At 42.5% G+C, this 15,004-nt stretch overlaps 3 protein-coding genes and 1 long non-coding RNA gene across 4 annotated transcripts; 3 read left to right on the top strand and 1 right to left on the bottom strand.

Annotated features, from left to right (window-relative positions):
• Window positions 1-269: 269 nt before the first annotated feature.
• On the top strand, window positions 270-6,626 carry LOC125517181 (protein ABCI12, chloroplastic). Its single transcript, XM_048682364.1, has 7 exons — window positions 270-745; window positions 1,501-1,617; window positions 3,846-4,082; window positions 4,303-4,467; window positions 4,559-4,634; window positions 4,884-4,948; window positions 6,454-6,626. Exons 1-7 carry the CDS (start codon window positions 371-373, stop codon window positions 6,601-6,603), a joined length of 1,185 nt encoding a protein of 394 aa, XP_048538321.1. The 5' UTR covers window positions 270-370; the 3' UTR covers window positions 6,604-6,626.
• A 5-nt stretch (window positions 6,627-6,631) lies between these two features.
• Window positions 6,632-7,201, top strand: LOC125517206. The gene is made up of 2 exons (XR_007287478.1): window positions 6,632-6,775; window positions 6,925-7,201. It is a non-coding gene; the product is annotated as an uncharacterized LOC125517206 (long non-coding RNA).
• A 23-nt stretch (window positions 7,202-7,224) lies between these two features.
• LOC125517198 (DNA-directed RNA polymerase II subunit RPB7) lies at window positions 7,225-10,034 on the bottom strand. The gene is made up of 6 exons (XM_048682379.1): window positions 9,742-10,034; window positions 9,496-9,661; window positions 9,349-9,399; window positions 9,092-9,157; window positions 8,136-8,204; window positions 7,225-7,530 (listed from the first exon to the last, which is right to left on the bottom strand). Exons 1-6 carry the CDS (start codon window positions 9,855-9,857, stop codon window positions 7,465-7,467), a joined length of 534 nt encoding a protein of 177 aa, XP_048538336.1. The 5' UTR covers window positions 9,858-10,034; the 3' UTR covers window positions 7,225-7,464.
• A 39-nt stretch (window positions 10,035-10,073) lies between these two features.
• On the top strand, window positions 10,074-14,296 carry LOC125517188 (1-(5-phosphoribosyl)-5-[(5-phosphoribosylamino)methylideneamino] imidazole-4-carboxamide isomerase, chloroplastic). The gene is made up of 8 exons (XM_048682371.1): window positions 10,074-10,287; window positions 10,385-10,440; window positions 10,724-10,931; window positions 11,526-11,611; window positions 12,215-12,316; window positions 12,647-12,780; window positions 13,419-13,467; window positions 13,837-14,296. The coding sequence occupies exons 1-8, from the start codon at window positions 10,179-10,181 to the stop codon at window positions 14,014-14,016; spliced, it is 924 nt and encodes a 307-aa protein (XP_048538328.1). The 5' UTR covers window positions 10,074-10,178; the 3' UTR covers window positions 14,017-14,296.
• The last annotated feature ends 708 nt before the right edge of the window (window positions 14,297-15,004 follow it).

Genomic DNA, 15,004 nt, shown 5'->3' on the forward strand with positions numbered 1-15,004 from the left:
ACTCTCCTGCCGGCCACAGAAACAACAGTCGGTCCGCGTCGGAACCTGGCGTCGAAGCATTTGCTCACCCGAAGATAAACAGTTATGAGCAAATTGCCACAGCACGATCTTCATTTTGTTTGGAGCCTTGACTTTCCACAACTCCTTATGTTCCGATCGAGAGAGTATTTTCTAGAGCGAGGATACCCGGTTTGGTTTACGTTTTCGAGAGCAAAGCTTATTGAAAACGAATACCGTATCTCGGAAATAGTTGTGTAAATCCGACGGTTTACGCCGGCCAGCTGCAATCCTGCTCCTCAGTTCACATCTGCCAAGCAAAACCTCCCCCGCCTGGCCCTGTCCCCGCCCCCTCCGGCGGAGCGAGCCACCGATGGCCGCCGTCAACCTCCGCCCATTCCACCCCCTCGCGCTCCCCGCGGCAAAAACCACCGCCAGTCCCAACCGCCTCCACCTGTCGGCGAAGGCAAGGGCGACGGGTAGAAGCGCCCGCCTCGCCTTGCTCGTGTGCTCCGCTTCCAGCCCCACCACGCCCGCAGCCCCCTCCTCCTCCTCGTCCTCAGGGGAAACCAGTGGCGCGGCGGCGGCCGTGGCCAGGTGGGCCGCGTGGATCCCACGCGCCGCGGTGGGCGGGGTCAGCCCGGAGAAGGTCCTCAGGCTCATCTCCGGCGCTGCGGCCACGCCCATCTGCCAGTTCGTCGACTCCCCCCGCACCTTCCTCCACTCCGTCGACCCCCGCGTCAAGCTGGTAACTAGCCTGCCTCGCATTTCGGATAAACTATCATCAGTACCTTACAGGTGCCGGTACAGACTAGAGAGGGTTCACGGCAGGTCCCTGTGAAAATGTCTCCACTGGGTTATAACTAGTGCATGTAGAATATGATGCATCACTCTTATTTCGGCAGAACCCACTTGGATGAGCAATTGTGCACTCGTGGTTCTATAGTTGGTGATGCTGAATAACCCATGGTAATCAAGGTGGATGAGAGATTAGACATTAGAGGAGAGGGGAGGGTTTACTGAACCAAGGGATCAGAGAACAGCTTGACGGACATGCATACCTTGCTTTACCATTCACCTATTCTGGGTTTAATCAAGATTTTTCGTGAAGAGATGCTTAAATTTGTGGTATCCTTTTGTAGGCCTAATGTATCGTAACCAATTGACATAGGTCAAATGGAATCACTGGAATCAGATGGACTAGCTATGTGGTGTCTTACCTGGTTGACCAGTTGTTTTATGTATCTTAAGAGGGGAGGAGAATATGTCATCTCAGACAAAACACATGTTTTTTCATGTGCGGCGGGTCTATTTCTGTTAGATGGTGCTATCATCTTGGTAATTTTAAATGTTGTTATCACTTGGCAATTTTAGATGGTGTTATCGTCTTGGGAACATGAGACAGAATTTAAGTACTTCAATTTTAGTTTGAAAATCCACCAGATGGCCATGTACCTGTTGCTCTCCTGCTGCTTTTAACGATATACGTACTTATGTTTGCAGGTGTGGCTTTTGGCCCTTGTTGTCCTACCAGCCAGGTCGAATATCTATATGCGGTTTGGTTTGGTAGCATGCCTTGCTCTTCTTTCAATGTGGGTTCTGCCGAACCATGTTTGGAAGGTATCGTGTTCGATGTTAAGTTGATATGTACGTGCATCTTATCACTGAGAAGTGAGAACTGTGCATGCATGGCCAATTGTGTTTTTCAACCTTTAGTTGTGCCCAGTTACTTGGAATTTTTCATATGATGTTTGTATGTGGGGCATCCATAATTCTCCATGCTAGTCGAAGCTTATGATTTGTGGAAGTAAAGAGGGATTCAGTTGTTGTTTAGGGGTCAAATATACAGAATTAGCAAGGATTCCTAGTCTAGACTGAAACCTAGGGCTGTGAGTTTTCTACCGAACCAAGCCAGTCAACTCGGTTTGACAGGTACTCCCTCAAGAACGTCTTATATTAGTGTACAGAGGTAGTATCTGCTATTCGGTACGGTAACAGACTCCCTGGTTTTGGCATTCAATCTGATCAGTAACAACCACAGGATAAACCAACCGTGCTGAAAAAAAAAATCTCTGTTGCACTTACATGAGTATTTATCTCCTCACGCAAAATTGTTATTTCAGTACAACGCCTTGTCTGGAATATTGTATTTATTATTACTACACACTTTAGTACAGTACAATATAGAAGTATAGATGGTCATCTGTAATGATTTTATTTCTCTACTTTCCTGCTTGGCTAGAAGCTACACTGTATAATGTTCTGAATATAAAAAAGTTGGACGTGCTAAAATGGATATAAGTAATGTGGTGAAAGGTAAACAAACACAAAATATATAGCCTGTCATTTGTGAGACTTGTTAATTTGTTATTGCACTCAAAAGGCACCATATATTCAGTGATTCACATAAACTTTGGTAAATTACAGAAACATTATGGGAATATTTTTGGTATTTACCGACACTGAACGCATTTTTGATAATATCTTAGCTGTCAATATATAAACTATAGCACAGAAACCGAACACGCACAGTGAAACTAATATTTTCCTACTTAATCTGAGTGCAAAGTGAAGCAAAAGAGAGTGCCACATCTTTACATTTATGTCCCCTGCAATTCTTGTCCCAGGAATAAAAAATACACAGAAAAGGACATTCAATAAACCATAGTCACCACACATTTGTAATAACCTTCTTAATGGCACTCTATATATGTAGAATGATCAACACATTTGAATGGAATAATAAAACTTCAACATACAAATAGAGTAGAATAGAATTGCCACAACAACTTGCAGGCATAATCCTAGTATTGTTCTAAAGCTAATCTAATACTGTGATGTATGGTACTAGATCTTGGTAACCACCGTACTAAGGAGGGTCCACTGTCATGGCTGAAGGGGAGGGATAATATTCTTAGGAGAAATATGAGACCATAGACTTGGGACAACATATTAGATGCGAGACTTCGTTGTTCATCTCAACAAATTTGATAACATGGCTCCTCGCTTATATACAGGTGCTAGAACGTAAAAGATAAGATCTGCTTAAAAGGAAAGATGAAATATCATTCGTCCTAATACCCTTATTAATGCTGATGTCATATGCTCTGACTTTCTCCTGTTACTAGCTGGCTGGGGCCCCCATATGCACATGGCAAATTCAAAACAATACTCTCAACATAATTTTTCGATAAAGGGCGCTTTTATTAACTCAAATGTAGCATCGAGCGGATACAAAACATAAAGAGCGACACCTGGCCTCTGCATAGCTAAGATGCACACAGCCATCAAACAAACAGTCTGACAAAAAATATAAAAACGACAAAGTGGCAACAGTAAAGCCATATGGAGCCGAAACTATGCCTATGTCGACGGAGAAGGTGGACCGATTCGGAGATTATGCTGCCACCCATGTTGGGTAAAAACCTCCCTGGCCACCCGCTCCAACCGCATACACACCACTTTGAACAGCGATTGGTACTCCGTTCGGTGCAGAGTAGACCACATACGAAGCCAGTGTGTACAACGGTAAATAACCTGCATAGGAGAAGAGAGTTTGCCATTAAAAACACAATCATTTCTACATAGCCAAAGTGACCATAGTAAGGCAGACGCTCCCACCCGTATTAGCGTACTAAAAGTATTTGTGTAGTGAAATTACATTGAGTTTTTGTTGCTGATATAGGGCTTTAGGCTAGCTGATTTCCATGATCCATGTTTTCTTATGTAGTTATCCTTCTTATCCTAATTTACCCATGTTACTCATAGCATTTATTGTCTTGTATATTAAATATATTCTTCTTGAAATGCACTTGCTACCCGTAAATAAAACTATATTTACTCTGTAGGATCAACTTGGAAGGGTTACTCTTCTTTCAGGCATCATATTCATAATGTTGGGATTTGGTTCCGATGGCGCGCCTTCGCTAGTCCAGACAAGAACTCCTCCCCCATCTGTTCTGGGTGTGCCAAATATTCCTAGTTCCTTGAGTGGATATTCTTACACAATCATGAAACTAGGACCACTGCAGTTTACCAGGAAAGGCCTGTCAGTAGCGAGTACATCGGCATGCCTCTCCTTTGCGGTATGTCCTTCATTTCATCGAAAAGTATTTGCCAAAGGTTTTCTCTTACACAAAATCTTCATTATCTTGTGTTTTCTAATTTCTAATGCCTTTTGCACCCTCTAGCTGGTGGCATACATCAGACAAACACGTCCTGAGTGGAAAATGCACTTTTTTCAGTTTGAGATGCCAGTAGTGAAATATTTAGTTATTCATTTAGTTACTGTTTGTTTGGGTGCAGATATTCCAAAGTGCAAGTCTCTGCTTAACCACAACCACTCCTGAGCAGCTTGCTTCTGCTTTGTGGTGGTTTATGATTCCACTGAAGCTTATTGGTGCGCCAGTACCCGAGATAATACTTACACTGCTATTATCTTTGAGGTTCATTAATCTAGTATTTGATGAGGCAAGTATATGGCACTTTCTTTTAATTATACAGATACATTGCTATTTGAAACCGAACTTTGAAGTATAATGTTGCTCAAATATTCTACTAGGTTCGCAATTCTGCACTGGCAATTGTAACACGTCGGATTGATTGGAAAAAGCTGGCCACTATGGAAACTATAGATAGTAAGTACTTTCTATATCTCTAATCTGGCTGCCAGGGTTGAATCAATAGCTTCACATATTACGTGGGAAAAACTTGAATTAAACTAATTGTAACACGTCGGATTGATTGGAAAAAGCTGGCCACTATGGAAACTATAGATAGTAAGTACTTTCTATATCTCTAATCTGGCTGCCAGGGTTGAATCAATAGCTTCACATATTACGTGGGAAAAACTTGAATTAAACTTTCCTTTTTTACATCATTTGCAGTTTTTTTCAACTATGTCCAGCGAATTTTCAAAAATATATTTGATCACGCGGAGCAAATATCCAAGGTCAGTTCATTTTCTAATTTTCACCTTGGCTGACAAGTCACAATGAATGTATTGTGATCTTTGACTATTCTCAAAAAAGCTAAATTGGTGAACATGGCCGCGTGCTATTCACTGTGTTCATACATTGTTTTATGAACTAATCAGATCTTTCTATGAAACCATCTACCAGTTTTTGGTCACACACACTCCCTCCGTCCTGAATTACTTCATAGATTTGTCTGGATACGGATGTATCTAGACATGTTTTAGTGTTAGGTACATCCGTATCTAGAAAAATCTAAGACACGCTTTTTGGGACGGAGGTAGTATTTACTAAGTATAAGTAGGAATTATTAGCATTAATACGAGGATATATCTTGAGTAGTTCTGCAACATGCACTAGCATTATTGTAAAACCAAATTCACCTGGTCTTCTAAATTGAACGCCAGGGTTTGAAAGGAATTAGAATTTGAACTGAAATTCCATGTGCATGTTGTTACCATATGGTGTTATGTGCAACCTGTTAAGGCCAAAGAGGAGCAACATTAGCCGTAAGCCCGGAATGTTGCTACTTTCATAGAGCCAGCTGAATATTACTTATCTATCAACTATTCTTTCATTGTTGCTATGGTCTTATGTAGTTTGGAAGGTTATCTTTAGTAGTTGGAAAGTTACACGGGATAGTTAGGTTGGCTGTGATCTTCCTTGATTGGCTATTCCAGGTCATGTCCTCCACAAGCGGTGCCTTCCTTCACCAGTAGTGCCACAAATCGTTGCTGTGCAACCTCCCCCTGAGGGATAATCTTACCCTGATGAACTTTTACCCCAGTTATGTAGTACTCCTATATGCACTTAATAACTGTTTGCTGAGACAGTAATACCAACCACTACGCTGTTAAATTTTGCCCTAGTTAACAGTGGTTTTTTTATGCGAAAATAGTCCTGGTCGTGTTGTCTTAGGATGGATGTCCGGAAGGAAAACTGAAACACACATGGACTTGTGGTTGTGTATTAGGAATGCATTTGGCTCAAACTGGAGTAGAAATCACACAAGCGAAACATGACCATCACAGCGAAAATAGTCCTGGTCGTGTTGTCTTAGGATGGATGTCCGGAAGGAAAACTGAAACACACATGGACTTGTGGTTGTGTATTAGGAATGCATTTGGCTCAAACTGGAGTAGAAATCACACAAGCGAAACATGACCATCACAGGCTGTCTGGTATTTAGATGGCTTTTTGGCAGAATTTGATTGAGCAGTAACTGCTTAAAGAAACAAACTGAAAGGAACATTGAACACAGATGCATCCTTAATCAATAATGTAGTCTCATTGATATGGGTAGCTCATAAGAATGGTGAAACTCGATTACATCATGGGCAATATACTGCATTTCAGGCGCGTAACTTCGTCTAAATCATCATACTATGGAATCTACTTATATGGAACCCATATGTAACATGACATTACTTTGTAACATGACATATAGTACTTGATTACCTCTGATTCTTTCTGATTTGGGCAGGCAATGGTTGCTCGAGGATACCGCGGTGATCCTAGCAAGCACAAGATCTACTTCCTCGCGGAGTCTTCATTTGGCATCGTGGATGCATTGTCGTTGCTTTGTTTACTTGCTGTAATGGGCCTGGCTTCCTTTTCAGAAAGATTGGTTTGATGGTATCAGGTATTCAAGAGCTATTATTAGCAGCACATTCGGCAAGTGGAAACAAAGCAGTGGCATGGACAGTGGCCAAGAACAAGTTTGTAATTTCTTTGTACAGCGTGACTCACGTGGACAAAAGAATAACATCCAAAAACCGTTTACACACACGTTGGGTTCTAAGCAGGTGAGCTATATGTGCTCTGTATGCAAAGGAGGGCATCAGTGTTACTCCCTCCGTCCGAAAAAGCTTGTCCCTAGCTTTTTTGGATGGAGGGAGTACATTTGAAGTAGGTTACATATTGCATCAGCTGATTTCAGTTGTTTTCTGCGCAGGTGCTAGGTCAAATGACCACTAACCGTTTTAGGGGCACAACCTGCGTGTGATCATGGAAGGGTACAGCTGACGCTAGTGAAAGCGAGCTAGTGAAAGCGAATGGTGTTTATTAGTGCACCGTTGTCAAAGTGGAAGAACCTCAAATATCTGTGTATCAAATACTCTCATCGCACTTGAGAGCATTGACTTGTACTTCCATTTATTTTAGTTATGACTTTTAAAACAATTGCCACCAATTACTATCGTCAAATGTGAGACAAAGTGATGTAGGTGTGATGCATGGTTGGCACAATCTGGTCTGGAGGTTCAGACAACTAAACTTATCAACCACCACAGTTAAAAAGATCCTAGTTATGATATTACAGGTGCCAATTACTTTTTTTAACACTAGCAGGACCCTGACTTCCATTAGATAGGCATGACATCACATTTTACATCAGGACACAAATTACAGATCAGTCGCAACCTTCCTTGGGGACTCTTCCCAGATATATGATGATGCGGAAGTTGGAGAGCATGCTGAGTCTTGTTTGGATCATTTACAGCGCTCCACCAGGATCACTGATAACGCCCAGAAAGTCGTCTTTTATCGTGCCGATGCAAAACTGATACAAAAAAGAATCAAACTATAAGATAATGGTGCATCCAAGATTAAAAGGTGAGAGGATGGATACATATATGCAATTGTAGTTTCATGATGAAATTGTTTTTCTTATTTTCAGTATCTGGTTATGGTCCAGGAAGACAGAAATCCAGGAAAATATTCAACATTTTTGCGAAACATCTTCTCATAGATTAGTGCACTATCAGTTTATGTGCCTCGGGTAGTTACAACATATGCCAGAGGAAAGAACATCAAATTTTACACCACAAAAAAGAGATCTTATTTGCATCTTAAATTCATAGTCATATGCTGGTTTTCTTGGACTGATTAAGCGAGTTATATCAAGATTGCTATTTGCGAACAAAACTACACATGCCTGTTCATGGTAGGTAATTAGAGACTACAAAGAATTGTATGCAATGATCTTAATGGTACTTCATATGGAATTAGATCATCAAGTCGAATATCAGTATCATATGGAATTAGATCATCAAGTCGAATATCAGTAACATATGGTAGTTACTCAGAGGCCCTGCCACAAAATTCTAAAGGACTTGAGCACTTCCAATTCAGAAACTTCCATAAAATAAAGGGTAACCAACTTACTATTTCTGTTGCGTCAACACGAGTGCCTATAATCTTCAGACGAACCTCACTTTCCTTTTGAATTTTCACCTGAACCAGACAAACAAGCAACTCCCACTTAACACAAAGAAAATACCATTGCAAATCATTTTCAACAGAACAATTCCTTTTAATTTCATAACGATACCCATTCATATTCTTATTTGAGAGAATATTTATATAGACATATCCACGTTTGCAGGAAGCATACGGATCCCACCATTATATGCAGGAAAAAAATACAAGCACACAATTTCATTTCGAAGATGCCACAATGAGAGTAAACCAACAAGTGGATACTTCATGACCTACCAGTAGCCAGTAGTCTTTATATTATCTTTACATTTATTTACCATAACATAAAAGGGAGTTGGTGATGGTGGTTGGAGGCAGCAGTGGCTCGTTGCTCACCTCACTCACACAAAATAAAATTTGCCTACCTGTAAACCTTCTTATCCCATATTTTTTCTTGTGTACTTTGTCTCTTTTCTTTATTCTCTCAACAAACTGAGCAACCTTTTGTGCAACTCCTAACAAACTAAACAAAAAATTCCTTTATTTTCAGTAAACTAATAAGATATCATAGTTATTAATTGTGACATGTGGTATCTCATGATTTAATTTCTCAATAAATTGTGACATGTGGTATCTCGTTGATTTAATTTCTCAACGAGCCAAACAACCTCTTATGAAACTCTAAACAAAATTTCCTTCCTTTAAGAAAGGAAAAGCAGTGTAAATTTGATACATTTACAAAAAATATAAAGGTCAAAAGAGATTAGTCCAAGTAACGTGTTTTAAGCCTAAGTTGTATTGGTAAAGCTATATATTTTTACATGACATGAAGCCGTATTGGTGAAGTCCGCAGTAACAAGCGGGGGTAGTTACCAAAGATAAAAAGAACAGTAAGAACCACTTATATGCAGAAAGAAGCATACCGATCCATCCGAAGTAGTGTAGTTTGGCACATCACCAGATTGGAACTCCATATCGTCAGGAATCAACTGCATACAGAAACAGAACAACACACAAGCACACTTAATTTTTAAGTGAACCGACACAATTCGAGTCCACGGCACAACCAAATCAGATGTAAGAGCTTGCACTGAACCATTAACCACACAGAAATTCTAAATTTTATCGATTTATTCCACCGATTTGGCAAAGCAGCTCCAATTGATGGCAAGTCACTCACATGGTTTGATACAAAGATCTGCACAGGCCCAGCCTCAGCGAAGAACCCCATCTGCAGAACCAACAAGATAAACAATCCAGTCAGTAAACCGGGCACGGAGGCACTGAGCACATGACGCACTTGCGAAGAAGGCGAGTGAAAATCCACCTTGTTGACCATGGTGACGACGGCCTCGAGGATCTCGCCCTTGAAGGGGCGGAAGACGACGCACTGGTACTTGACGGGGAACGTGACGAAGCCCGTGCCCTCCCGGATGAGCCCCTTGCCGATGTCCTCCACCCCCGTGATCGCCACCACGAAGCCGTGCCGCCCGCTGCGAGGAAGCCAGCCCTAGGGTTGAGCGAACCGCGGGGGGAGCGGGCGGACGGGCGAGCGAGAACGACGGAACCCTACCTGCAGGTGCCCTCGACGTCCTTCATGAGCTTGGCGACGAGCTTGTCGCGGAGGTGCGGGCCGAAGTGCCGCGGGTGCAGCTGCATGTTCCGCTCCAGCACGATGTGGAAGAACATCTCGGCCTCTCCTCCTCCTCCTCGTCGGCCGGCGGCGGCGGCGGCGGCGAGACAGTCCTTTCGCCGAGTCGGGAACGCTGGCTAATCGATGGATGCCTCGCCCCGTGAGCTGCGGGGGAGTAATAGCCCTGAGGCGCGACGCTTTGGGTCGTCGATCTGACCTCCAGCGCATCTCAGCCGTCCAATGGGACAGCGTCAGCGTAAGACACTCACCCCTACTAGTGCTCCTCGGTTTGGTCTCTGATCCTTTTTCTCTGCTCTCGCCGCTGGAACCTGACGGAAAAACCCTACCTCGCCGTCGCCCCATCGTCGAACTTCCCGATGGCGTCGAGGTGCGCGGCGAGGCTTCCGCACCCGCCGTGCGCGGCGCCGCAGCACGGTTGGGCGAGCTCGCGGGTCTCGGCACGCCCGGCGCAATCCGGCGCGTCAAGTATGTTTTCCCCCCTTTGAATATCTCTGTTGCTTGCTTCAGATGCAATGTTGCGGTGTCTGGCTGGGAATATGAGATTGGCCGTGCGTTTTGGCAGGAGGGCGTGCCGTCGCGTGCGCCGTCAGCTTCAGGCCATGTATCGACATTCACAAGGTCAGTAGGAATGGCCCTTGCTCCGTTGTTGTATCAGTGTGTGACTAAGGTGCTCTGCACTTTGCTATATGATTGCAAATTGATGCTCAAATTTTCGAGGGAACGCTAACCGTTTCACTGTGATGTCATTCACAAACTGACTAATAGTGTAAAATAAGGGAACCACGTTCAGTGATTCATTTATCTGTACAGCTAGACCATCTCTGTGCAGTCATCAAAGTTTAGGCACCGCTGGCATTAACATCATCGTTTATCTGATAGGTTTGTTTTTGCAAATTCCTAGGGGAAAGTTAAACAGATTGTTGGCTCTACTCTCCGGGATGCATCGGATGATGGCACTGCACTGGTGACGAACTTTGAATCAGACAAGTCTCCAGCAGAATTTGCAAATATTTATAAAGAAGATGGACTTGTTGGTGGACATGTAATAATGCTTGGCGGAGACCCTGCAAGCCGTTCTGCTGCCCTGGAAGCACTGCATGCATATCCTGGTGAGAATGCGTTATCTAGTTATTACTTATTACTAGAACTAGTATTGTTCATTTGGTTTGCTTTCTGTATTTGTTTATTGTTCACTGTCTTTTCTGATGTTTCTGAAATAAACCACATTTTTGTTTGTATTCTGTTACCTTTTGTGAGATCTGGATGTTAACTCTTTATCGTTGCTTATGTTGTGTACATGGATAGTATTTAAAAAACTTGTTGAAAGTAAGCATGTTGTACAACTTAATATGGCACACACATCTCAAGCAGTGAAGAGATTTTTTTCATGTTGGGTTTATGATACTCGCCAGCGTCATGGATTTAAAGGTTGACAGGTTATTAACTTCAGTTCAACTTCTTATCTGGTCAAAACCTTCTTTGAGATTTCATACCAAAATTTGGCCTTATTGCAAGAACCCCATAGAATGCCTGTTTACAATTTTTGTTAAGGCCACTATTGCTATCGTAGATTGCTATCAACTTTTAACTTGGGAGAGCCTGTATATCTGCCAGTGGTGCTCATGAGCATTTTTTTCTGTTGCAAGCCACGATATACCATCAATTTGACATATTATCATAAACATGGGTTATCATAATACTAGGTGGTTTGCAAGTTGGAGGTGGAATAAATTTGGAGAATGCAATGTCATACCTTAATGAAGGAGCAAGTCACGTGATTGTAACTTCTGTACGTGTTCATGATCTAATTTGTGTAAATAATACCATTATCTTTTTTTTTCTCATCTCATGAAACCTTTAGACCTCTGTTTGTTAAATGTATTTATGTGTATCAGCTTATGGAGTAAGATTAGGACCTGGCCCACATCATGTTTCTGCTTCCTATTCATATCTTGTTTGTACATAACTACATATGTTGATATGTTAAAATTAAAATTTTCTTCTATGTCAATATTGTTGTTTTCCCAAAACCTGAAATGATGCCAGAGCAAGGTTACCTATAAATCCCATCGATAATCACATATCCACAAGGCCACTGTTTCCAATGGTTTTCTCCACCTTGTGAGTGTTGCCATTGTCACATTTCTCCACCTTCATGTTGCTTGTTTTCCTCGATGTCAAAGACTCCCTAAGAGCCTCAAGGGCTAGTATTTGTTATAACACATTCTTTGGAGTTAGACATTATTATCGGATCCAAAAAAATTTGGAATCATCTACCGCCTGCTGCCCAGGCCCTTGTAAAACTTCCCGTCTGTTTGAGTTGCTAATCAGTTTTTGTAGACGACTAATTAGTTGAATATCTGCAACTTATGTATCTGAGACTTTTATGCAGTATGTGTTTAGTGATGGCAAAATGAACATTGAAAGGCTAACGCAACTTGTCGAGCTTGTTGGGAAACAAAGGCTTATTTTGGACCTGAGTTGTCGGAAAAAGGTACGGAATTCATCTTGTATCCGAACTTGGAAGCATGTTAATTCACTGAACATTAGTGCCAATTTGCAATATATTTTTGGTACTGTGGCCCACCTTTTGAATTTCATGGGCAACTTAAAGGAAATGTTCAAACTGGTTTCGTCCCTTGTCATCCAAACATAGTGCATTGCCTTACCTGAATGAAATAATACAGTGAACTCTTGATGATCTGTCCCACTGCATAAATAGTAAGCTTCAAAATGCAACATAATCATTTCCCTGTTGGCCACTGTTATCTTACTGACAGCTCTTTCTGTCTTCTGTTTTTCTTACCAAAATCTTTCTGGTTAGGATGGCAGATATGCCATTGTGACTGACAGATGGCAGAAGTTCAGTGATGTCTTTGTGGATGGGCCAACATTAGAACGTCTTGCTGCATATGCAGATGAGTTTTTGGTTCATGGAGTTGATGTGGAGGGCAAAAGGTGAACCATATTTGTTTTTCTGTTTACTTAATCGGCCTTTTGTTGATATGTGGTAGTGTAGTCACCCTTGATGGGATTCAATTGTCTCATTTTTTAAGCTTCCCGTAAGTGTATGCTTTTTGGGTTATGATGGTGTGCTTGCATAGTTCTTCTGGAGTTTCAGAGTTAATTTAATCTGCAGAGATCTTTATGTGCATGCATGTTAGTGTGCATGTGTTCACGCTTCATGCGTAAATTTGAAGACACATTGAACGAATGAAGTTAAGGTTTGCATGGTTTATGCACTAAGTGATTCATCTATGGAGTTGGTCCTAGAGAAATATTCAGCAAAACCTGTCAAACTAAATTGTTGTACATGGGCCATCTCATCCCATTGAGCATCATCCCAGAACCAAACACACTGAAATGCTACTGTTTGCAGTGTTCTATGTGTATTTAGTTACAGTTCCCTCTTTCTTGTAAGTGTATGAGTTACTGGTGACTCGTCACCGGTGCACTTTCTATTCGTTCAAAATATTTAATCTCACAAAAACCAGACATCAGCTGAAATATCCTGTTGATCGTCCTGTTACGGCAGTGTACAAAAGTTCTTTGAGCACATTTCTGTAGTCTAATTTAAGCTATTATATGGATTGCAGGTTAGGAATTGACGAGGAACTTGTGGAACTATTGGGAAGCCATTCACCTGTATGTGAACAATTCTATACTTGATGCATTAGTTTATATTTGATTTTTGTGTTTCTTTCTGTGATTTTTCCATCTTTGTTCTTGAATGCTTTTATCCTTTGTTTTCGCATTGTGACTGCCTTGTGTAGTTATTATATAATTAACAATTAACAAATCAGTCACTTGAAAGGAAATTGAATCAAACACTTTTATACTAGCTAGTTGCTCAACCATTTTTCTATGTTTGATCTTATTGAACTTGAATGCATTTAGAAATGGTATTCAATTAATCATGCTCTACACCAGATGTTCAATTTTATGTTGTAGTCACTAAATGTAAATGTTCATGTATATTCAACGTGTGCTTCTATTTTATCTTCGCTTCTGTAGATCCCGACAACATATGCTGGGGGTGTGTCAACGATGGACGACCTGGAGAGGATCAAGAAAGCAGGGAAAGGTCGAGTCGATGTCACTGTCGGGAGTGCCCTAGACATATTCGGGGGAGATTTGCCCTACGATACTGTTGTCCGTTGGCACAAGGAGCAAAACCTGGTTTGCCAACGGTGAAGAAATCAGATGATCTTTTTATAGAGCAAATGATCGAAGTTCAGCTCATGTGTGATCCCCACCTGACCATGGTCAGGTCAGGTTATAGAGCTTTATTGTTTGCTGGACATTGTAGTGTGAACCGCGTAGTGTGTATGTGTCTTGTGTGACATGTCAAAGCTGAAGCGGAGGTGTCAACTCAGTGTCGTAGAGGACCACCCGGTATTCAGATACTGTTCTTCACATTCTGTTTGTATTGTAGTACTGGTAATGGTGAATAAACAGGGGTTGAACTGCAGAAGTGTTACCAAGCCACTTGCAGCATCTGGTCAAAGCTGCCTGAAACTATCAAACTGCCTGTTGTATCGAAGTTATTTAGCTCAACCAACCAGTGGCGCTATTGTCAAAGAGAGGCTGCAGGGGAGCCCAGGATTCCCGGCGCAACAAACGGCAGGTGATGGTGATGGTGATCCAGGAGAGGTGGCAGGAAGGAGACAAAAGGGTAGGAAACTGGAGGTTTCAGTCAAATGAAATTGGAAGCTGGGGAAGGCACCGAATCGCACAACTCATCCTCTATGGTCGAGTAGCTCACCATCCTTCGTACTCACAACGTTTGAAAATAAGCTCAATGACATTTGACCGTACACCTGCTCGGCGTGGTGTCCGCCATGAAGGTTGTCGACAGGGGGGCGGAGTGTAACGGCTCCAGGGTGGACAGCTTCGTCATAAAGGCGAGCAGGCGGGCGTGTCGGTGCTGATTGCGGACGTTCATCGATGCCTCTATGGTGGCCAAAGACGTACAACACTGGCGGCGGAGGTGAAGAGTGGATGCAAAGCAAGGGGGAAAGGGGGTTGGATGGGTCGGGGGTGTCGGAGTCGTACGTGTCTATTGTCCAGACTCCCGCGAACACCCCCCCCCCCCCCCCCCCCCCCCCCCCCCCCCCCCCTGTCTTCAATTCGTGGGAGAAATCGCGTCCAGACCGATACAAGACCGCGTTGGATGGTTTCC

The sequence above is a fragment of the Triticum urartu genome, chromosome 1, assembly GCF_003073215.2.
Source record: "Triticum urartu cultivar G1812 chromosome 1, Tu2.1, whole genome shotgun sequence".
NCBI classification, from domain to species: domain Eukaryota; kingdom Viridiplantae; phylum Streptophyta; class Magnoliopsida; order Poales; family Poaceae; genus Triticum; species Triticum urartu.